The sequence below is a fragment of the Loxodonta africana genome, chromosome 3, assembly GCF_030014295.1.
Source record: "Loxodonta africana isolate mLoxAfr1 chromosome 3, mLoxAfr1.hap2, whole genome shotgun sequence".
Classification (NCBI taxonomy): Eukaryota; Metazoa; Chordata; class Mammalia; order Proboscidea; family Elephantidae; genus Loxodonta; species Loxodonta africana.
The window spans coordinates 63,929,575-63,954,975 of NC_087344.1; the positions used below are offsets into that span (position 1 = coordinate 63,929,575).

At 41.6% G+C, this 25,401-nt stretch overlaps 1 protein-coding gene across 6 annotated transcripts in view; it reads left to right on the plus strand.

Moving 5' to 3' along the window:
- Positions 1-12,100, plus strand: part of GMEB1 (glucocorticoid modulatory element binding protein 1) — a 29,518-nt gene extending 17,418 nt beyond the window's left edge. For 5 of the 6 annotated variants that reach the window (XM_064281583.1, XM_064281584.1, XM_003415442.4 and 2 more), the window contains 4 exons: positions 1,383-1,514; positions 1,885-2,022; positions 4,294-4,416; positions 6,792-12,100. In XM_064281583.1, coding sequence (XP_064137653.1) covers positions 1,383-1,514; positions 1,885-2,022; positions 4,294-4,416; positions 6,792-7,492 — 1,094 coding nt within the window. In that variant the 3' untranslated portion in view covers positions 7,493-12,100. The remainder of the gene's footprint in view (positions 1-1,382; positions 1,515-1,884; positions 2,023-4,293; positions 4,417-6,791) is intronic. The other variant, XM_064281585.1, reaches the window with a different exon arrangement.
- The last annotated feature ends 13,301 nt before the right edge of the window (positions 12,101-25,401 follow it).

The following is a 25,401-nucleotide window of genomic DNA, read 5'->3' on the forward strand; positions in this document are numbered from 1 at the left end:
CTCCTTCTTTGCTTCTTTCTTACAATGTGTGGTAAGCACTAGACAGATAGCTCAGTAGTTATAATGCTTATTCAAGTGTTTCACTTTGGTGCCACTTGTCTTGTCTGGGTTGAGCTTACACTGTTTTGAAAACTGTTTGCTCAACTAGTGGTCAAGTCAGGAAAGTAACTTAGAATGATGAATGGTTTTCAGCCATTGAACCAAGATATATCCATGTCTCACTGGCTGGACTAGACTCAGAAGACCCTGCTGTAAGGATCAAACATATAGCTGAGGCTTCCTCACAGATGGATGGCAGGATGGACAGACACTTAACTTCAGTATTGTTGAGCTTGGAACTAGGGCTCCGAATGTCCAGAAAACACGTAGCCATGGGAGGTGATTATTAAAGATTTAGTTAATCCAGCTGGAGACTTTGCACAGGTGGATAGTATGTGTCTCAACTACTACCAGAAGATTTATAACCGTGCCTGACAGAGTCACAAGAATGCTAAAGGATATAAAAGGTTAGGGAAGTACTGTGCTAAAAATGACCTCTCAATGTTTCTTCTGGCAAGCCCTAATGTCCTGTGAGTAACCACTGGGTGAATAGAAGCCAAATTTTTTGGAAGTAAGTCATTTCGGGAAAGTATAAAATACCTAGCAGTTTGAATTTTTGATCACTTGATTCTTTCTCTTGAAAAGTGAAAAATGCTGTGAAATTATTTTCTTTCTTTTTATTTGGCCAAAACTCCTTTGCTTGATTATTGATATTGCTGGTACTCATTCGTTTGAATACTGACATCTTCTGCATGTAGTGTCCGCACTTTCCTATATTTCTGTTTGCATCAGTTTGATTTTTCTCAATTCTTTTTGATAGGAAAGGTTTTTTCCTGTGTGAATCTGCTGAATTTTTTGGTCTCATTTCTCTTATATAGGCTGATAAATAAGCTGTAACAACTTCAGATATCCTAGATGCTTAGTATCAAACGGGCTTATAATAGGGCTCTTGGCCAGCCACGATGCATTTCTCTTAAATTATTCTGGGTCCTTTTCACCCTCGATAAGTCTGGGGCAGGCATCCTGCCAATCATGCTCACCTGCATTCTCTTTCAAAAACATACCTGCTTAGCAAGCAAATTGCCCTTTGTGATTTTTTTCAAAACCTATCTTTCATTTTCTATTCAGAGCAAGAAGAAAATGTTTTCTTTTGCAAGGCAGGTTCTCTTTAGAAAAGCCAATCATCTTGGCTTATCTAGGATTCTAGTTTTTAAAGTTTGGATCTGTAGGCAAAAGGCCAGAATGTTAAAATAACAGCAGGGGCTCAGTGGCTTTGAGCATGAGGTAGAGAATAACTATGATTTTTTCATAAAATTCACTGGCCTCCAATGGACTGCTTCTAGGTAGCATCACACAGATTGCCATCTCAGAGGAGAGCATGGAAGAGGCAGGGCTGGAATGGAACTCAGCCCTCACTGCTGCCGTTACCATGGCCACAGAGGAGGGCGTGAAGAAAGACTCAGAGGAAATTTCAGGTACCTTCCTGTGGGGCTCAGATATGTTCATCCTCAGTATCTCCTGTGGGGTTTTGTGACCCTTACCCCTTTTCATTATGCTTCTGGGCACAGAAGCCCTCCTAATTATTTTTGTTGGCTTTCTTCATATATAATAATACTCAGTATAGCCGCAAACATCTTTATTTTAATCCATGCAACAACCCTGCAAAGTCACATTTTACATATGAAGAAATTGGAATTCAGAAAGTTTTCATCTTACCAGTTTTCTCAGAAGTGGCCCAACAAGAAATACTTTTGAATTGAAATAATTTTGAATTTAACATTGTAGAGAGTATGCCTGAGTATATAGCATCCCTTGTTTATTCTCTCTCTTTCACCTTTGTGCCAGAGGACACTTTGATGTTCTGGAAAGGAATAGCTGATGTAGGGCTGATGGAAGAGGTTGTCTGTAATATACAGAAGGAAATAGAGGAGCTACTCAGGGGAGTTCAGCAGCGGCTCATTCAGGCTCCATTCCAGGTCACAGGTAAGTGAACTAATCCTAACAATATGTTCATTTATTGAACACTCACAACTGTAGGCTGGTCCTGTTAGCCTCATGACAACCCTGAGCTATAGGCATTATGACCCCCCATTTTACAGATAAGGAAATTAAGGCTCATAAAAGTTAAGGCACATACTCGTTACCTATTGCCTTCGAGTCAATTCTGACTCATAGTGACCCTATAGGACAGAGTAGAACTGCCACATAGTGTTTCAAAGAGCAGCTGGTAGGTTGGAATTGCCAGCCTTTTTTGGTTAGCAGCCGAGCTCTTTACTTACCCCTGTGCTACCAGGGCTCCAAGGCTCATATACCCACCCACTGCCATCGAGTTGATTCGGACTCATAGCGACCCTATAGGACAGAGTAGAACTGCCCCCCTAGAGTTTCCAAAGAGCGCTTGGAGGATTTGAACTGCCGACCTCTTGGTTAGCAGCCATAGCACTCAACCACTACGTAACCAGGGTTTCCAAGGCTCATATACATACTGAAAATTGGAGAAATCTAACTGGTTTTAGAGTGTTCTCATATCCTATCAGTTAAAGGCTTCTAGAACTGTTGTGTGTACTTGTAGCTGTTTTTGAATATTCACAGGATGCTTACTGCTGTGAAGGATATAAAAGGATGTTCTAATCATCTGATATAAACGGGGTCATGATGAGACCTCATAAGCTCGTATATTCAGTGAGTTCTTACTTAGATTTGTTAGTTGTTTTTTGTTACTTCTTTTTAACCATATGCTATATACACTTAAACAGCTTTATAACCCATATGAACATACACTTTAACAACTTTGGAGCAATTTTTTTATTGTTAACTTAGAAGAATGCATGCTTGGAGTGAAAAAAAGGCAAATAATATAGAAAGCACTCTATTTTAGATAAGGTGGTCAAAGAAGGCCTCTCTAAGGAGGTCACATGTGAATTGATGAACTAGCCAGGTAGCAATCTGGGAGAAGGAACATTCAAGGCAGAGGGAACAAAGATCCTGAAGTGAGAATAAGCCTGGTAGGTTCAAAGAATTACAAGAGCTCTGGTGTAGCTGCAGTGGAGTAAGCTATGGGGAGAGTGATAGTGATGAGCATGGAGAGGAAGAGGGGACAGTTCAGTGAGCCTTGGCCATAACTTTGGATTTTTTTCTAAGGTGATCGTAAGCCATCATGGTGATTTTGAACAAGGAGAGTGAGGTGATTGGATTTATATTTTTAATAATCACTCTGGTTTCTGTGTGGAAAGAAGACTATGTGGGCAAGAGTAGAGACAGAAAGACCACTTGCCAGATTCTTGAAAGAATTAATCCAGGCAAGAGATGGTGGTGGCATTGATTAGCGTGGTAGGGATAGACCTAGGAAGAAGTGCTCAGATTGGGGATGTATTCTGAATGTGGAACTGATAAGTCTTGCTGATGGATTGGATGTGGGGTGAAAGGGAAAGGAAGAAATCCTAGATGACGTACACATTTTTACCTGAGCAGTGAGTGGTGATGCCATTTATTGAGGAACAAATTTAGAGGGGAAATCAGAGTTGGTCTTTTACTTGTTACATTGAGATGCCTCTGAGGCTTTCAAATGGAGATTTTGCTCAGATTGAAGGATATATGAATCTGGAATGCAGGAAAGAGGTCAGGGCTGAAGATATACATATGGGATGTGTCAGCATGTACGTGGTATTTAAAACCATGGAACTGGAGGAGATGACTGTGGAAAACAGTATGGGTTGAAAAGTGTCCCACTTAAGAAAGTAATGACAGCAAATATTGATGACTCTTTCTAGAAGTTTTACATAACGGGAACAGAGAATAATACTGCATACCAGTCCCTATGTTTTGTACTTCAAATATGTTATTTGTAATTTGCATATCTATCTTGCAGGTAAGTATTATTGATCTCATTTATTTCAGATGGGAAAACTGAGGAGTGAAATGATTTGCCCAAGGTCACACAGAGAGGAAGTATCAAAACTGAGATTCAGACTTAGCTCTATCTAATACAGTGACCATGTTTTCCAAACCAAAAGTCAAAACCTATAACCAGGTGTATGATTTTTTAATTTATTTATGTGGAAAGACTTACCAAGATATAATTAAATAAAATTAGTTAGACGTGTGATAAATCTTTATTAAAATTTTTTTTTAAAAATACATGAAATTAGAGTCCCATCGTTTCTGCGTTGTTTCATATTTATAAGCAGCACAACAGGAAGTTGGTGGAACATTTTTCTGTTTTAACTCAACAGGTGTGTCTTTTGTTTTAAATAGATGCTGCTGTTCTCAATAATGTAGCACATACATTTGGCCTAATGGACACAGTCAAGAAGGTTTTGGACAACAGGAAGAACCAAGTAGAGCAGGGAGAAGAGCAATTTCTCTATACTCTGACAGGTGTGTGTGTGACTGATCACCCTTCTTAGGTGTATTATACTGATTTCCTTGAGTCTTGACATTTTCCTTGTGACTTGTCTTGGGACTGGCTTTTTTTTTTAATTCACTTAGTGTCAGATTTTGTTCTTCCTTTATCACAGCCTCAGGTGAGGTGGCGTGGTGGGAAGCAAAGGAGACACAAAGGTAAAAACAGAGAAGCCAGCATTGCAGTCCTCCTTTTGTGTCTTTTTGAGAATTAAGATGTCTACTGAAATGATAATTAATCCAGTTATGTTGGTGCCAGAAGATACAAATTGAAATTAGCCTTTGTCTTTTTTACGTTTTTTGATACTGCCCCTTTTGGTGAATGTAAATTTAGCACCTTCTCCATTATTCGTGGTAATCAGAAATTATGAGAACATGAGTAATTTAACTCTGTATCAAGTACTTACTTTGTGTCAGTCTCCAAAATTTTAGAAATTCAAAATTGAGTAAGACAGTCTCAGTCAAGGAGGAAGCAGACCTAGAAAGAAATAAGTTTTGTGACAGATGAATGTCACAGCTAGGGTGGAAGAACAAAAGGAGTAGTTGCTTATGCCTATACTTATACCAGTAATTAAGAGAAGTATTTGGAAGAGGTAAGGCAGGTGCAAAACACAAAACAAGTCAGAGGTATGGATTTTTAGCCTTTGAATAATTTAGAATATATTAGTTATGGAGCCAAAAAGAAAGACTCATTTAGTAAAAGAGAAACAATTTAGGTTGTTTTAAATTTATTTTTATACCCAGTTTATATTTTAAATTCAGTTACTGAGTGCTTTCAGAGATACCCTATGTCATTGACCCTCCTGAGAATGCCAAGATGGCTAGTATCCTTATTTTACAGATGATCCAGTAGCAGCCCAGAGAGGATACATGACGTGCCTGAGGCCACATCACTACTTGGCAGCAAAGCCAAGAGTAGGACTCTATCTTCTTATTCCTGATACAGAGTTCTGTCTCATCTCTAAATTTTAAGCCATCAGAAAAAAAAATTTTTTTTAAAGAAATGTAGACTTTAAATTCCTTTTCCGTATTATTTTTTAGATAGCTTTAATTGTAATATATATAAAATTTTGTTTTCTGCTTTTTTCACTACAGCATTGGTGTACACAGTACCTTACCTAGACATCCCTCTAGGGATGATATTTAAAATTGCTAAATTTTCTTTAGCAGCTTATATAATGTTGGAGTGAACTTGTATAATTTTTTTTTTCTTTCTGTGCCCTTTTAAACTACTTCCCAGGACTAAGTTTAAGATTAAATAGCATTGATAATTTTTTAATGGATTTTTGTGACCTATTGTTAAATTCTCAAGATTACAGCAATTTGTGATACCAGTTTGAGCACACCAACATTGGTCATTGTTATTTATAATATCCCCTGATTTAAAATTAAAAAAAAAAAAAAAAATTATAGGTTTAATTGGTACCTTGTTTAAGTTCCCATTTCTTTGATTACTACTGAAGATAGAAAATATCCAGTATTTTATAACTTTAAAAGGTAGTATTTTATAAATTTGAAAGCGTTACTGACCCGTCTACATCTTTTATTCCAAACAAGGAAGTGACTTTTGCTCTGCTTTATAGGTGTAACCAGTTATTTATTGGATGCTTATTAGGTACTAAGCAATAGTACTAAGCAATAGGGAGGTTCAGGTGTAGATGTGGTATCACCAGTGGTCGGCAAGGTTGGATTAAACACTTGGGAAAAAGAGAGTGATAGGCTTATTATAGTGGAAAAACCACCCAGCTGGCCACCAGAAGACTTTTGTCCTGGCCCCACTAAAATGAATGAGAACTCTAAGACCTCCTTCAGTTCTGTAATTCTTAGGGATTTCCTCTGTCACTTTCTGTAGACATTTTTGGGCCAGTGAGAGACAGGCCATTTGGGTCACCAGCAAAGTTTTCCAGCTAGCATGGCAAGATGATCCTGCCTTGAAGGGCAGTTTGGGAATCACTATTTTTCTAAGTGGCCATTGTAGCTCCTTTGTAGGTCTGAGGCAGTTCCAAAGGGATTGTGCAGATATTCCTAATTTTCATCTTCTCAAAACCAACTGGATGTTTCTTAGGTTTCTATTTTGGCCACAGGTGACAAAATGCTAGAGTAGCCTCTGGGGTTGAGGTATACTAGGATCATAGACTGAAAAAGATTCTGAACTGTTCCCCTGCCTATAGTCTCACAGTGAAATGTAATTATTGGAAGGACATCATCCAGTCTAGTTTTCATTTTGAAACCAATGAGTGACTTAACAGAGGTGACATAGTGGCAAAACCAGGACAAGAACCCAGGTGTCCTGGGTTCTACTGTTCTCCAACTTGTACTTCCCTTCATATGGTCTGTCTTTTCTTCCATAGACTTGGAACGCCAGTTGGAAGAGCAGAAGAAGCAAGCTCAGGATCACAGGCTGAAATCCCAGACGGTTCAAAATGTGGTGCTGATGCCTGTGAGCACTCCTAAACCTCCAAAAAGGCCCCGGCTCCAGCGGCCAGCCTCCACCACCGTTCTGAGCCCTTCTCCTCCTGTCCAGCAGCCTCAGTTCACAGTCATCTCACCCATCACCATCACCCCAGTGGGTCAGTCATTTTCCATGGGTAATATTCCAGTGGCCACCCTCAGCCAGGGCTCCAGCCCTTTGACTGTCCACACACTGCCTTCTGGCCCTCAGCTCTTCCGCTATGCCACAGTGGTCTCCTCTACCAAGAGCAACTCACCAGACACAATGACCATCCACCCGTCGTCTAGCTTAGCACTGCTAAGCTCCACCGCCATGCAGGATGGGGGTACCCTGGGCAACATGACCACCATGGTGAGCCCTGTGGAGTTGGTGGCCATGGAGTCTGGCCTGACCTCAGCAATCCAGGCTGTTGAAAGCACCTCAGAGGATGGGCAGACCATCATTGAGATTGACCCAGCCCCAGACCCAGAGGCTGAGGATACTGAGGGCAAAGCAGTCATCTTGGAGACAGAGCTGAGGACTGAGGAGAAAGTTGTGGCTGAGATGGAAGAACACCAGCATCAAGTCCACAATGTGGAAATTGTGGTCTTGGAGGATTAACTGGGGATATCGGGGCCAGGAGATATGTTTTGGTTTGGAATTTTAATTATTTGTTTATTTTTATCATTGTCCCACTCATTTCCACATAGGATCCTTTTTTTTTTTTTTTTAAAAAAAAAAAAGACAAAATCTTGTTGTTATAACTGAAAATGTTGGGTCCTTCCCACCCCCTCATTGAAAAATGGACAAAACAAACTGCCCTTTCAGAAGTTGAGAGTAGGTCACTCAATGTACTAATCTTCTTAGATAAAGGAAGCTATTTCCTTTAGAGGAGGCATCAAGACAACCAGAAACCCTGTCCAGAAAGCCCTTTCCAGGCTAGTCTGTCTGTGTACGCATGTGGTTTTATTTTTGTTAAGAGGCATTGACCAAACTCTGGAACACAGATCTGACATTGGAAGGCAACTCACTCACATGTGGATGCATAAGGGTACTTTATTTTGTATCCTGGGAAGTGGAAAACTGAAACAAAAGGAAGTTGAACTCTGCTTGGAGGGAAAGGTGGCACACCAGCAGCGGCTTGAAAAGGGAAGTGCTTTGGCAAGGATGGGGCAAGGAAATTATATTACTTCCAGAAGTGTAACAGATGCCTCTTAAGATCTCTGAGGGCTACCACCATGAGTGCCAGTTTTGAGGTAAAGCAGGTGATGGGTAGAAGGGTACATCTCCATGGAGCCATGGCAGCAGTGGCCTGTGGCTTTGCAGAAATAGAAATCCAGGGGTGCCACAGCTATGCTTCGGGGTTCACCTTGTCCACCCCTCCCCCACCACCTTGTCAAAGCACTTACCCTCCAAAGTTGGAATCAGTCCATTCGTCTGCAAACTGCGAGATGTGGTGTGAACTGCTCTTGTTCTTGGACTGTGGCTGTCGTGGGGGTGGGGTTTCAAGGCCACCATTTTTTATTGCATGACTCCAGGAGCAAGGGAGTGCCTCACCCGGGCCAGCTGCGTTTTTGGTGGGGCCCTCTTTGGGCTTTGGAACCAAAAGCAGCCACTCATTTGGTGCTTCCTCTTGTTCTGTCCTCCATCCCTCAGCTCTTATCAGCATCTGTCTACTGGATACCACGCTCTTCAGCTTTTTGGCTGGTTTTGGGAGAACAGTGACAGGTGCCTGCCTGCCTTCATCTCCTTTTAATTCATTTATCATTTATCCCACAAATGTTTCTGTGAGATACTGAGCTCATCACAAATCTTAGGCTTGGCAGGGAAGACTCAAGACTCCCAGCCTTTCCTGAGGCACCGAGTAGATGTCTCCTCCTGAGTGAGCTGGACTCCCTGGGAAAGAAGAACTGTCTGCAACGTTATATTATAGGAAATTTACCAGGAATGTCAATAATAATGTCCTGGGGAGGGGGGAGGGCTATTCTGTTTTTTTTTTTTTTTTTTTTAAGTTGTTTGTATATTTAGAGCTGGGCCATTTCCATGCTGTGATTCCCTCCCTCTCTGACCCTCTTCAGTGTTTGGGGTAAGAGTGGACCCTGGTTTTTATTTCTTTGATTGCATTGTTTACTGCACTAGGGAAAATATAGGGAAACTACAGACAATTAAAGGAAAAATAGGTCAAAAGAGAAAGCACATACCTTAGGAGTGGGAGGTTTTTTTTTTTTTAATTATTATTAAAAGCAAAACTTTGACCTGTAGTTTCTTTGTTTTTGAAGAAGGCACCTACCTGAAGCCATGTTTCTTCCAATTGATGTTGGAAGCCCTGTCAAGCAATGAAAATTGTGTTCTGCCATCCCTCAGATGGCTGTATGTAGCCAGAGAAGCCCTCTAACTTGAGAGGGTCAATCTTAAAAGCCTTAAGGGTGGGGTTTCTGAACCCCATACAGTTGTGGTTTTCAGCTTTAAAATTGTCTGGGGTTTTATTTTTCTTTTCAAAATATTTGATAGGCTTAGCAATCGGCTTAGAACAAACCTTTGGCCCTTTACATGTCTTTAGTGATGGAAGTTTTATTTCCTGCTTCTTTAGGTTTTCTGTTGGTACATAAAAACAAAAATTCTAGGACTGAAACTACCACTTGAACCCAGAAAGGCACCTCTCATTCCACTGCGGTTTTTAGGGATGCTTTTCTCTTTCCCAGAGGTGAGAGGACCAATTTGGGACAGGAGAGGAGCCCTAGAGAAAACCTACACACTAGCTCAGGTTCCTTTCTTTCCTCTGTCACAGCTCTTGTGAGAGGTTTAAGGTAGCATGAGCATCGGGCTTCCAAAGGCAAGAGATCTCCCCCTCCTAAAGACAGCCTGTTCACTTTCACTACCTGAATATTCCTGCTGGTGAAAATACATGAGCTTTGTTGTTTTACTGGTCTTCCAATAGCCTGTCATTATTAATAGATGCTATGTTACCCATGGTTGAGTGTGGGTTCCCGCACAGCCCTGGTCTAGATGATCTCAGATGGGGTAAGACATATGCAAGCCATTGATGTGTGCACAAGCGGTTGCAATGAATCACTCAAGCTGACTGGCAGTAGCCATTTACCTTTCTATTCACTCGTTAAATAAACATTTATAAATACCATCTATGTGCCAGGCTTTGTGCTAGGCACTGGCAAGGAATTCATACTCCAGAGGTTTTCATCCTGGGGTTAAGAACTATATTTCAATATAATCGGTTTCCTCTGTAATCCTGTGTATTTTATTTTAAGCACTGAAAACGATTATTCTGAGAATTGGTCTGTAGGTTTCGGCCAATTGCCAAAGGCATCAAAAGGTTAAGAACCCCTTCTCCAGTTAATGAGAGACCAACACATCATAACGGGGTAAGCACAGTGATAGAGCTATTGGCTGAGAGCTGAGAGAACAGACAGTTCAATCACCTAACCAGGCTTGGGGTGGGGTGAGAATAAAACAAACCCTGTTGCCGTCAAGTCATTCCAACTCATAGCAACCCTACAGATAGGGTAGAACTGCCCCCTAGAGTTTCCAAGGAGCACCTGGTGGATTTGAACTGCCAACCTTTTGGTTGGCAGCCATAGCTCTTAACCACTATGCTACCAGGGTTTCCTGGGGTGGGGTGGGGTCAGGTAAGAGAATATATGAGTACTTCCTGGAGAAGGCACATACCTAAACAGATTTAATGGAGACAATTTTCGGCTACTTTAGCCCCACATCATCATTTTCAAGTAGTTGGGCTTATTTATAAGAGAAAGAAAGATCCTTAGTCTCTTGTTACATCTGCCTACAGAGCCAGGCAGAGTTAGCACTGGTAGTCTCCTGAGCACACCCCACTGGGGAAAGCTGGGTCATGTGATGGCTTCTCCGAGTTTCCACCAGTGGGACCCAGTGTTGAATCCAGTGCAGGACTTGAGTCTAGCTGGTAGAGGGGAAATGGCATGTGATTTCCATAAAGGCTTTGGAGTCTGCTGTATATCTGTGTCATCTTGGCCATGTCCCTGTTTGGTTCTGCCTTGTTCTCCTCAGTTTCAAGACCCCTCTACCTCACACACACCCAGTCCTTCTGAAATAGAAAACGGACAGTAGATTTGAATATTGAAGATTCAGAACAACTTCATGTGAAGATTTCTTTCATAACTTCACGCTAGAGAGGGAGGACCAATATTAAATACTTTGAATGTTAATATTCAGTTCAGATGGTTCTCTTACCCTTTAGTGGTGGCATTTTATCCCATTTCATGAAAGGCACTAAGGGTAAGTCTGTATGGTGAGAGAGTATTGGTATTGTTAACATTTGATTATGAAGATAGCAAAAATCAAGAAAGAAATGTGGACTTAACCAGCTCATTATGAATTATCGCTGGCCCAGTTTTAGGACTATTAAGGAGGCAGAAAGGACAAAGAAAAGGCTGAACTCTGAAAGAAGGCATGAAACTGATTTACCTTGAGCAATACTTTCCTGGTACAGGAGCCCTGGTGGCACAATGGTTAAGGGCTCGGCTGGTAACCAGAAGGTTGGCAGTTTGAATCCAATAGTTGCTTCTTGGAAACCCTATGAGGATAGTTCTACTCTGTCCTATAGGGTAGCTATGCATTGGAATCGACTCAACAACAACAGGTTTGGCTTTTCCTAGCATAATTGATCACTTTCCTGGGAGTGGGGTAGATCCCTCAACGCTTAGGATAAATTTCTCCCTGCAAAATTGTCATGTAGTCTGTAGTATATTGCAGTAACAACCAAGGTTGTTCACTAGACAAGGGATCCCAAAGGATTAGTTCTGCTGGATTTGGACTCTGCCTCTGGAAATTCTGTTCTTGGTTACCTTCCCAATCCTGAAACACCTTTCTTATCCCTGAGCTATGTCATTTGACCTCCTTTAGAAGGTACTGTTGTTGCGTGCCATCGAGTCAATTTCAACTCATGGCGACCCTATAGGACAGAGCAGAACTGCCCTGTAGGATTTCCAAGGCTGTAATGTTTATAGGGTCACTATGAGTCGGGATGGACTGGATGGCAATGGGTATGGCTTTTGGGTTTAATCTTTACAGAAGCAGATTACCTGGTCTTTTCTCCTGCAGAGTGGCTAGTGAGATTGAACCATCCCCCTCTTAGTTAGCAGCTAAGCACTTAACCATTATGCCACCAGGGCTGCTTCTAGAAGATATTAAACCCGTTGCTGTTAAGTGCTTCCGACTCATAGCAACCCTACAGGACAGAGTAGAACTGCCCCATAGGGTTTCTAAGGCCGTACATTTTTATGGAATCAGACTGCCACATCTTTCTACCGTGGAGCAGGTGGCCCAGCACTTAACCGCTGCAACCCCAGGGCTCCTTTAGGAAAAAAAAAAAAAAAAAAAGCCCCATTGCCATTGAGTAGATTCCAACTCATAGCAACCTACAGAACAGAGTAGAACTGCCCCAATAGGTTTCCAAGGAGCACCTAGTGGATTCAAACTGCCAACCTTTTGGTTAGCAGCCGAGTTCTTAATCACTGCACCACCAGGGCTCCTAGAAGGTAGTACTTTGTAATTTCTTTGTTCACTCCCCCACTTTGTCATCCATTTCTAGCCCAAATCAAATACAGTCTGTTCCCAAATTCTGCCATGTCAGTAACAACTTTTGAGACAATCACTTTTCCACTCAAGGTACCTCTGGAACCTCAGCTTCAGCATACATCCATAGAGTGCAGGCTTCACTCTTAACACAGGCTTGCCAACTTCACCAATACCTGGGGTGTGCTTGTGCAATGACTGTAGGTAAGTCCCCCGAAACACAGAGATTCTAAAACGTATCTTTTACACCTGATTGATTCTCTACCCAAGGTCCGTAGCCCAGGCTAAGACACCTCATTTCCTAGATAAATTATTTCAGACCATTATGATTCCTACATCCCCACAACTACTTGAAATTTCTGTTATATCTTGTCTCTAAACACTCTTGATGCTCTCTCAACCTGAAGTAGACCACACCCTACTTTGAAATTGCTTTCTAGGTTCTCCTCATGCATCTATATTCTCCAGCTCTACCTCTACAGAGAGACATGACTTGAAATATGGTATCCATGGATTTATTTTTCTAGTTTGGGAATAAGAATGAGCAATAGGTTTGGACTACATATAAGGGTAAATGGGAGACTGGGTAAGGACCTAGAGGGAAAGAAATTCCTCGTTGGGCTTGTAGGAACTGCTCTAATGAAAGCATCCATAGAGGGGTGTATTAGTTTCCTAGGGCTGCCGTAACAAAATACCACAAATTGGGTGGCTTATAAGAACAGAAATTTATTTTCACAGTTCTGGAGGCTAGCAGTTCGAATTCAGCCTGTCCAAAGGACCATGTTCTCTCAGAAGGCTCTAGGGGACAATCCTGTATTGTCAATCACAGCTTCTGGTAGCCCCAGGCGTTCTTTGGCATTAAACCATAGCATACCTTCCTAGCGACATGGGTTTCTTCCTTCTGTCTCTATATCTCTTCTCTTTTACCTGAATATCACTCAGACTGAATTGGGACCCAACTTACCCTGGCAGCATAGTGGTTAAGAGCTATGTTTGCTAACCAAAAGGTCAGCGGTTGAATCCACTATCCGCTTCTTGGAAATCCTCTGTCCTGTATCAAACAACGTTCAGCTGCTATTCATAAGGTTTTCACTGGCCAGTTCTCTTAAGAAGTAGACCACCGGGTCCTTTTTCCTAGTCTTAGTCTGGAAGCTCAGCTGAAACCCGTCCTCCATGGGTGACCCTGCTGGTATTTGAGTAACAGTGGCATAGCTTACAACATCACAGCAACACACAAGCTCCCACAGTATGACAAACTGACAAATGCATGGGGGAAAGCCCTCAGGTTGGAAGGTACTCAAAAGACGACTGGGGAAGAGCTGCCTCCTCAAAGTAGAGTTGACCTTAATGATGTAGATGGAGTCAAGCCTTTGGGACCTTTATTTGCTGATGTGACATGACTCAAAATTTGAAGAAACAGCTGCAAACATCCATTAATAACTGGAATGTGGAATGTACAAAGTATGAATCTAGGAAAACTGGAAGTTATCAAAAATGAAACGGAATACATAAACATCGATATCCTAGGCATTAATGAGCTGAAATGGACTGGTATTGGCCATCTTGAATTGGGCAATCATACAGTCTACTATGCCAGGAGTGACAAACTGAAGAGGAATAATGTTGCATTCATCGTCAAAAAGAAAATTTCAAGATCTATCCTGAAGTACAACACTGTCAGTGATATAATAATATCCAGACACCTATAAGGAAGACCAGATAATACTATCATTCAAATTTACATACCAACCACTAAAGCCAAAGATGAAGAAATGGAAGATTTTTACCAACTTCTGCAGTCTGAAATTGACTGAATGTGCAATCACGATGCATTGATAATTACTGGTGATTGGAATGAGAAAGTTGGAAACAAAGAAGAAGGATTAAAAAAAAAATAATAAAAAAATATGGCCTTGGTGATAGAAATGATGCTGGAAATCACATGATAGAACTCTGTAAGACCAATGACTTCTTCACTGTAAATACCTTTTTTCACCAACATGAACAACAACTATACATGTGGATCTCACCAGATGGAACTCACAGGAATCAAATTGATTACATCTGTGGAAAGAGACAATGGAAAAGCTCAATATCATCAGTCAGAACAAGGCCAGGGACTGACTGCAGAAAAGACCATCAATTGCTCACATGCAAGTTCAAGTTGAAACTGAAGAAAATTAGAACAAGTCGACAAGAGCCAAAGTACAACCTTCAGTATATCCCACCTGAATTTAGTGACCATCTCAAGAATAGATTTGATGCATTGAACACTAAGGATCGAAGACCAGACGAGTTGTAGAATGACATTAAGGACATCATACATGAAGAAAGCAAGAGGTCATTAAAAAGACGGGAAAGAAGGATCAAAATGGATATCAGAAGAGACTCTGAAACTTGCTCTTGAACATTGAGTAGCTAAAGTGAAAGGAAGAAATGATGAAATAAAAGAGCCGAGTGGAAGATTTTAAAGGGCAGCTAGAGAAGCAAAACAAAGTATTGTAATAACATGCAAAGGCCTGGAAATAGAAAACCAAAAGGGAAGAACATGCTCTGCATTTCTCAAGCTGAAAGAACTGAAGAAAAAATTCAAGTCTTGAGTTGCAATACTGAAGGACTCTACAGGGAAAGTATTGAAGGACACAGGAAGCATCAAAAGAAGATGGAAGGACCAGCTGGCCATCTAAGATGCATCAATTGGTCTCAACTCACCTGGAGCAAAGGAGAATGAAGACCACCAAAGACACAAAGTAATTATGAGCCCAAGAGACAGAAAGGGCCACATAAACCAGAGACTACATCAGCCTGAGACCAGAAGAACTAGATGGTGCCCAGCTACAACCGATGACTGCCCTGACAGGGAACACAACAGAGAACCCCTGAGGGAGCGGGAGAGCAGTGGGATGCAGACCTCAAATTCTCATAAAAAGACCAGACTTAATGGTCTGACTGAGACTAGAAGGACCCCGGAGGTCATGGTCCCCAGATCTTCTGTTAGCCCAAGACAGGGAACCATTCCCAAAGCCAGCTCTTCAGACAAGGATTGGACTGGACTATGGGATAGGAAATGATATTGGTGAGGAGTAAGCTTCTTGGATCAAATAGACACGTGAGACTATGTGGGCAGCTCCTGTCTGGAGGGGAGATGAGAGGGCGGAGGGGGTCAGACAGTGGCTGAATGGACACAAAAATAGAGAGTGGAGAGGAGTGTGCTGTCTCATTAGGTGGAGAGCAACTAGGAGTATATAGCAAAGTGTATATAAATTTTTGTATGAGAGACTGACTTGATTTGTAAACTTTCACTTAAAGAACAATAAAAATTTAAAAAAAGAAGATGGAAGGAATACACAGAGTCACTATACCAAAAAGAATTGGTCGATGTTCACACATTTCAGTAGGTAGCATATGATCAGGAATCCATGGTACTGAAGGAAAAAGTCCAAGCTGCACTGAAGGCAGTGGTGAAAAACAAGGCTCCAGGAAGTGACCGACTACCAACTGAGATGTTTCAACAAATGAATGCAGCCCTGGAAGTGCTCACTTGTCTATGCCAGGAAATTTGGAAGACAGCTATCTGGTCAACTGTCTTAGTTATTCTAGTGCTGCTATAACAGAAATATCACACGTGGTTGTCTTTAACAAAGAGAAATTTATTTATTCACAGTAAAGTAGGCCAAAAGTCCAAATTCAGGGTGTCGTCTCCAGGGAAAGTCTTTCTGTGTGGGCTCTGGAGGAAGGTCCTTGTCATCAATCTTCCCCTGGACTAGGAGCTTCTCAGTGCTGGGACCCTGAGTCCAAAGGATGCACTCTACTCCTGGTGCTGCTTTGTCGATGGTATGAGGTCTCGCCTCTCTGCTCAGGTCCCTTTCCATTTATTTCTTGTAAGATAAAAGGTGGTGCAGGCAGGCCACACTCCAGGGAAACTCATTTTACCTTGGATCAGGAATGTGACCTGAGCAAGGGTGTTACATCCCACCCTAATCCTCTTTCATATAATCTAATCCTGCCTCCTTAACTATGGACAGAGATTAGGTTTTACAACACATGTTATTAGGCGCAGTTGAGCCCATTCCTACTCCTAGCGACCCCAAGACCCTATGTACAACTATGTACAAGAGAACAAAACACTGCCAGGTCCTGTGCCATCTTCACAATTGTTGTTACACTTGAGCACATTGTTGCAGGCACTGTGTCAATCCATCTCGTTGAGGGTCTTCCTCTTTTACCCTGACCCTCTCTCTGCTTTACCAAGTGTGATGTCCTTCTCTAGGGACTGATCCCTCTGATAACATGTCCAAAGTATGTGAGACGCAGTCTTGCTATCCTTACTTCCAAGAAGCATTTGGCTGTACTTCTTCCAAGACAAATTTATTTGTTCTTTTGGCAGTCCATGGCATATTCAACATTCTTCACCAACACCTGATTTCTATTCATAAAGTTTTCACTGACTAAATTTCACTGCCAGAAATTCAAGCTGGATGCAGAGGAGGACATGGAGCCAGGGATATCATTGCTGATGTCAGAGGGATCCTGGCTGAAAGCAGAGAATACCAGAAAGATGTTTACCTGTGTTTTATTCACTATGCAAAGGCATTTGACTGTGCGGATCATAACAAATTACAGATAACATTGCGAAGAATGGGAATTCCAGAACACTTAATTGTGCTCATGAGGAACCTGTACATACATCAGGAGGCAGTCGTTTGAACAGAACAAGGGGATACTACCTGATTTAAAGTCTGGAAGGGCGTGCGTGAGGGTTGTATCCTTTCACCATAGTTATTCAGTCTATATGCTGAGCAAATAATCCAAGAAGCTGGACTATATGAAGAACGCAGCATCAGGATTGGAGGAAGACTCATTAACAGCCTGCGATATGCAGATGACACAACCTTGCTTGCTGAAAATGAAGAGGACTTGAAGCACTCACTGATGAAGACCAAAGGCCACAGCCTTCAGTATGGATTACACTTCAACAAAAAGAAAACAAAAATCCTCACAAGCGGACTAACAAACAACATTATGATAAATGGAACAAAGATTGAATTTGTCAAGGATTTCATTTTACTTGGATCCACAATCAACACCCATGGAAGCAGAAGTCAGGAAATCGAAAGTCAAATTGCATTGAGCCAACCTGCTGCAAAAGACCTCTTTAAAGTGTTGAAAAGCAAAGATGTCAACTTGAAGACAAAGGTGCGCCTAACCCAAGCCATGGTGTTTTTGATTGCCTCATATGCATGGGAAAGCTGGACGAAGAATAAGGAAGACTGAAGAAGAATCGATGCCTTTGAACTATGGTGTTAGAGAAGAATATCGAATATACCATGGACTGCCAAAAGAACAAACCAATCTGTCTTAGAAGAAGTACAACCAGAATGCCCTTTGGAAGGAAGAATGGCGAGACTATGTCTCACATACTTTGGACACGTTATCAGGAGGGATCAGTCCCGGGAGAAGGACATCATGCTTGGTAAAGTAGAGGGTCAGTGAAAAAGAGGAAGACTATCGATGAGATGGATTGACACCATGGCTACAATAATGTGCTCAAGCATAACAGTTGTGAGGATGGTGCAGGACTCAGCAGTGTTTTGTTCTGTTGTACATAGGTTCCCTATGAGTTGGAACCTACTCAACGGCACCTAACAACAACACTCTGTCCTATAGGGTCACTATGAGTCAGAATGGACTTGACTGGAAATGAGTTTTTTGTTTGCTTATTCCAGTATGACCTCATGTTAACTGATAACATCTTCAAAGATCTATTTTCAAACAAGGTCACCTTCATAGGTAACAGGGTGTCTTAGGTTGGGTTCTCTAGAGAAGCAAAACCAGTAAGTGTATACATATATTTATAGAGAGATTTATATCAAGGAAACAGCTCACGGGATTATAGAGGCTGTAACTCCCAAGTCTGTGTATTAGGATAGAGGGTTCTCTCAATTCATGTAGCAGCAGGGGCTGGCAAACCAAAGATTGCAAACATTGGTAGGTTGGAAAGTAGGGTTCCCGCTCTCCGGGTGTGAAGATCTACGAATTCGAAAAAATGCAGATAAGCTGGTATCTCAAGTCCCAAAAGCCAGAGGTCAGATGAACAGGAGGCAGCGCAGGATCCAGAGTGAGCAAAAAAGAAAGTCTGCTTATATTTGGATGCAGGCCACACTCCAAGGAAACTCCCTTTCAACTGACTGGCTACCCATACGAGATTCAATCATTGGTGTGATCACATATAAACACTGAGAATCATGGCCCAGGCCAAGTTGGCACAATTTTAACCATCACGCAGTGGTTAGGTAGGACTTCAACATATCTTTTTTGGGGAACACAATCAATTCATAATGGGGTTTACCTGTGTTTCAAGTGTAATTTTTTTTTCTAACTTTCTTTGCTGTTTTCTTAAAGAAGTCTATACACTGTAGATCAAACTGACAGCCCACAGCCCTGATTCGCCCTGAAGACTTGCTTTGTTTGCTTCACGGTTTTGTTTTAGCTTTTTATTGAAATATAACATGTGTACAGGAAAGTATACACATAATTGTACAATCTGATATATATAACAAACTGAACATACCCATGGGAATCATGTAGTAGTACCCTTTCTGCTTTTTTTTATTTGACATTATATTTGTGAGATTCATCTACAATGTTGTGTGAACTCGTAGTTGGTTCCTCTCATTGCTGTAGAGAAGTTGTCACTGTTTTGCAAATGATCCATTCTACAGTTGATGAACATTTGGATAGTTTCCGGGTTAGGGCTATTACAAATAGCGCCACTATCAATGTTCTGAATTACGTCTGTGGGTGAACATATGTGTGCATTTATGCCTATACGGTTTTAAACATTAGGATAGTTCATATGAAAAAGTCCAGATACAGTTCTTGAAAAAAATGAAAAACAGATCTGACTAGGTCCACATCTCCTCACTTGACTGGAACTGAGGCATGACTTAGATGGGGCATGGTTCTTCCAGTTCATCACAGATTCTGCCATTCCTTCCCACAAACCCAGGCCTACTTATTTTGGTATCTTCTTTTTTTTTTTTAATTCAATAACCTCTTAGGACATTCTTCAGGCATCTCTTCCATCAGGTAACTGCAAGGTTATTTCCTCACTTCCTTCAAGTCTCTGTTCATATGTCACCTTATCAGAGAGGACTTCACTCACCATTCTATATAAAACAGCAACTTCCCCCTGCACTATACTTCCTATTTACCATCTGTCTTGGTTATCTAGAGCTGCTATAAAAGAAATACCACAAGTGGATGGCTTTTACAAAGAGAAATTTATTTCCTCACAGTCCAGTAGGCTAGAAGTCCGAATTCAGGTGTCAGCTCCAGGGAGAGGTTTTCTCTCTCTGTCGGCTCTGGAGGAAGGTCCTTGTTATCAGTCTTCTCTTAGTCTGGGAGCATCTCAGTGCAGGAACCTCAGGTCCAAAGGAGGCGCTCTGCTCCCAACACTACTTTCTTGGTGGTATGAGGTCCCCATGTCTCTCTCCTTGCTTCTCTCTTTTATATCTCAAAAGAGATTGGCTTAAGAGACTACCCAATCTTATAAACCTCATCAATATACTGCTGCTAATCCATCTTATTACATCATAGTGATAGGATTTACAGCATACAGGAAAATCACATAAAATGGTGGGCAATGACATAATACTGAGAATCATGGCCCAGCTAAGTTGACAGATATTTTTGGGGGACACAGTTCAATCCATGACACCATTTGACATACATTTATTTTCTCCCCCCACTAGAATGGAAGCTCCATAAGAGCAGGGACTTTCTTGTCTCTTGTTGTTGTTGTTAGGTGCAGTTGAGTCGGTTCTGACTCATAGTGACTGTATGTGCAACAGAACAAAACACTGCCTGGTCCTGCACTATCCTTACATCGTTACTCTTGAGTACATTCTTGCAGCCACTGTGTCAATCCATCTCATTGAGGGTCTTCCTCTTTTTCCCTGGACCTCCATTTTACCAAGCATGACATCCTTCTCCAGGGACTGATCCCTCCTGGTAACATGTCCAAAGTACGTGAGACGTAGTCTCACCATCCTTGCTTTCAAAAAGCATTCTGGTTGTACTTCTTCCAAGACAGATTGGTTCGTTCTTTTGGCAGCCCATGGTATATTCAATATTCTTCGTCAACACAATTCAAAGGCATTAATTCTTCGGTCTTCCTTATTCCTTATTCATCGTCCAGTTTTCCCATGCATATGAGGCAATTGAAAACACTATGGCTTGGGTCAGGCACACCTTAGTCTTCAGGGTGACATCTTTGCTTGTCACCACTTTAAAGAGGTCTTTTGCAGCAGTTTTCCCCCTTGCAGTGTCTTTTGGTTTCTTGACTGTTGCTTCCACGGGTGTTGATTGTGGATCCAAGTAAAATGAAATCCTTGACAACTTCAATCTTTTCTCTATCATGATGTTGCTTATTGGATTTTTGTTTTCTTTCTGTTGAAGTGTAATCCATACTGAAGGCTGTGGTCTTTGACCTTCATCAGTGTCATGGATTGAATTATGTCCCCCCAAAAATGTGTGTATCAACGTGGCTAGGCCATGATTCCCAGTATTGCCTGGTTGTCCTCCATTTTGTGATTGTAATTTTATGTTAAGAGGATTAGGGTGGGATTGTTACATCACCCTTACCTGGGTCACCTCCCTGATCCAATATAAAGGGAGTTTCCCTGGGGTGTGGCCTGCTCCATCTTTTATCTCTTAATACACAAAAGCAAAGAGAAGCAAGTAGAGAGTTGGGGACGTCATACCACCAAGAAAGCAGCACCAGGAGCAGAGCGTGTCCTTTGGATCCGGGGTCCCTGCGCCTGAGAAGCTCCTCGACCACAGGAAGATTGAGGACAAGGATCTTCTTCCAGAGCCAACAGAGAAAGAAAGGCTTCCCCTATAGCTGATGCCTTGAATTTGGACTTGTAACCTACTAGACTGTGAGAGAATAAATTTCTCTTGTTAAAGCCACCCACTTGTGGTATTTCTGATATGGCAGCACTAGATGACTAAGACAATCAGTAAGTGCTTCAGTTCCTCTTAACTTTTAGCAAGCAAGGTTGTATCATCTGTATATTGCAGGTTGTAAGTGGATCTTCCTCCAATACTGATGCCTCATTCTTTTTCATATAGTTCAGCTTCTCGGATTACGTGCTCAGCAAACAGGTTGAATAGATACAGTGAAAGGATACAACCCTGTTACATACCTTTCCTGACTTTAAACCAGGAAGTATCCCCTTGTTCCCTTGAAATGACTGCCTCTTGATCAATGTACAGGTTCCTCATGAGCACAATTAACTGTTCTGGAATTCCCATTCTTCCCAATGTTATCCATATTTTGTTATGATCCACACAGTCAAATGCCTTTGCATAGTGAATAAAACACAGGTAATCTCTTTTTAAACATCTTTCTGGTATTCTCTGCTTTCAGGCAGGATCCATCTGACATCAGCAATGATATCCTTCATTCCTGTCTCTTAGTCACTTCTGTTTTCACAGTCCCTGGAAGAGTGCCTGGCATATAATAGGCATTTGATAGATATTTGATGCATGAACATACTACTACTAAAGCAAAACCAAAACCAAAAAACAAACCTACTGCCGTTGAGTTGATTACAATTCATAGTGACCCTACAGGCAGAGTAGAATTGCCCCATAGGGTTTCCAAGGCTGTAATCTTTACCGAAGCAGACTGCCATATCTTTCTACCGCAGAGAGGCTGGTGAGTTCTAACCACTGACCTTTTGGTTAGCAGTTGAGTGCTTTAACCACTTTCTGTATATTAGGTTTACTTAAAGTTGGGCCCACCTGTGGACATAATTTTCAGCTGTAAGACCAGGCCTAAACTGGAATGCAACTTGACTGGGATTTTAGAGATCTAGGACCATGGTGAAGTTCCTGGCTGGCGCAAACAGTTCAGTGATTGGCTACTAGCAGAAAGGCTGGTGGTTGGAATCCACCCAGAGGTGCCTTGGAAGAAAGGCCTGGTGATCTACATCCAGAAGGTGAAAAACCAAACCAAACTCATTGCTGTTGAGTCATACCAACTCATAGTGACCCTGTGTGACAGAGTAGAATTGTCTCATAGGGTTTCCAAGGAGTGGCTGGTGGATTCAAACTGCTGATCTTTTGGTTAGCAGTCGAGGTCTTAACCACTGCACCATCAGGGCTCCTCCAGAAGGTCACAGTCACTGGAAATCCTATGCATAGTTCTATTCTGTAACACATGGGGTCACCGTGAGTCGGAACTGAGTCGATGGCAACTATTTTTTTACTGGTTAGGGCCATGGTTGTTGTTGTTAGGTGCCATTAAGTCGATTTCAACTCATAGTGACCCCATGTGACAGAGTAGAACTGCCGTAGGGTTTTCTAGGTTGTAATATTTACGGGAACAGATCACCAAATCTTTTTTTCCATGGAGCTGCTGGGTGGGTTCAAACCCCCCACGGCAGCTGTCTTAGTTACCTAGTGCAGAAATACCACAAGTAGATGGCTTTAACAAACAGAATCTTATTCTCTCAGTTTAGGAGGCCAGAAGTCCGAATTCAGGGCGTCAGCTTCAGGGGAAGGCTTTGTCTCTGTGTTGGCACTGGGGGAAGGTCCTTGTCATCGATCTTCCCCTGGTCTAGTAGCTTCTCAGTGCAGGGGCCCCAGGTCCAAAGGATGCGCTCTGCTTCTGGTTCTTCTTGCTTGGCGGTAATGAGGTCCCTGTTCTCTCTGCTCACTTCTCTCTTTTATACCTCAAAAGAGATTGAATCATGATACAATCTAATTCTGCAGATTGTGTCCTGCCTCATTAACATAACTGCGTCTAATCCTGCCTCATTAATGTCATAGAGATTAGGATTTACAACACACAGAATAATTACATCAGATCACAAAATGGAAGACAACCACACAATACTGGGAATCATGGTCGGTCCAAGTTGACACATATTTTTGGGGGTCTCAATTCAATTCACAACAGCAGATGATCAGATTTTGCTGCCGCAAGCTTTTTCACCACCTTTCAGAGTACTGGTGAGAGAGTATTGGGGAGAGGAAAAGTCCACTTACTTGATGAAGGATTTTAGAACCCAGAGCATCTGTCTGACACAGAAGCGCTAATTTATCACTTGGTGAATAGCCTGTTTGAAATGATACTGATATCAGGGTCCCTGGTTAGGACTCCTTTATCTCTTTGCCAAGCTCCTAAAATGCACAATCCTCAACCCGCTAGGGAACTACCTACTTCATAGGACATTAGGAGTATTGTAAAGTCTCTGCCAGCTGAGTAAAAAGCAAATATTCCTCTGCTTGAGGAATCAAAATGGGAATATGGAAACACCATGCCTCAGAAATGTTGATGTTCCCATTGACCAAGCCATCTCCTTAACCTTTCTAAGCAAATTGCCCTTCACATTTTTTTTTTAAACAAAGAATACCTTCTGAATTACTTCACAGAGGTAGAGATCCATAGACCTTTATCTGAAACCCTTTGTGCCAGATGTTTTTCTAAGCAAATTGGACAGACTCTATTCTTGCCTTTGTAGAGTTTAAATTCTCTGTAACCACCCAAGAATGGAAAAGGGTAGGATTTATCTGTAAAACATTGTTGCAAATAGTTCAGACACACATTCATTGGTTTAACTCTTCTCTTGGCACACATAATACTGAGGACTGGTAGTATTCTGGTGCTGTCCCTTGATACTCTCTCCAGAAATCCTGTTTGCACTCCATTTTTCTCACTGGTCTATTGTCTTAGATTGCAACTGTAAGCTGCTCCCTAACACAGATGTTCCCCAGTGGTACTTGGATTTTTAGATTCCATGTATCAATAAACAAACTAAAAAAAAAAAATTTGGGGCGCCCAACATGAGATTCCTAACATTATATTTTGCCAAATAAGGATATTTTTAAGAATTGCCAACTATTATTGTCAGCATTTTAACATCAAAAAGGTGGCAGAGAAATAATCTTAGAATAAAGAGCAGTCTTTTATATACAATAAGTTTAGCTTTATGAAAAACTCACTACATTGTTATGAACTCCCCCACTTTCTGGAGAACTGGTGAAAATTTTTGCTGTTACCTCCAGACTCTGAGTTGAACTTCTAATGCTCTTTTAGTGCCGGCTCTTTCTTGGTTCTTGTTCTTTTCTGCCCTTGCTGTCTCTAATAACATTTCTTGGCTACGCACGGCTGTGAACTCCTTGTGTTTAAAGGCCACCTGGCCCAGCTGTATGTCATTTCTTCCTTCACCCTAGTTCTCACGTTGCTCTTTTCATACCTCCATTCAGGGATTCATAAGCCTGCACATTAAACAGTCAATTGTCGATTTACCCTGGGAGTTCTGCAGTGCCTTTTCTTTACATTCAATTAAGCTAGTTAAGTCTGCACATGTAACTTTCAACCCAGATATTGGCCCCACTAGTTTTTCAATAAAATGGGGATTGACACTACTCAGGAGAATCTTGCCAATGAATAACAGATTAATTTAACAAACACTCACTTATGACCTACTATGTAGCAGGTATTAGATTATAAAGATTAATAATTAAACATGTTCTTTGCTCTATAAGCAGTCATAGATTTATTGGAGAGGCAATATGTAAGTTAGGGGTTCTCTTAAACTGGAGTCCATGGGATGGATGGGCTTGAGCAAGGGGGTGGTCAATGAGATTGCAGGCAAAAATTTGGGTGCGTGTGCATTTTTCTGGAGAAAAGATTCATTGCTCTCATTAAATTTTCAACAAGTCCAGGAGTTCCAAAACAAAAGAAACATTGATGTAAATGGTTTTAATATACTAGAATAGGTTACCCTAAGGAAATATGACCAATAATATGGCTGAACAAAGAGTACTTTCTTTCTGCTTGGGGGAAGAAATAAGCCTGTATTGATCAGGATCTTGAAAGACATATAGGAATGGGCTGGGGAGATGGGGAGGGCATTCCAGGTAGAAAGAACTGCATGTGCAGAAAT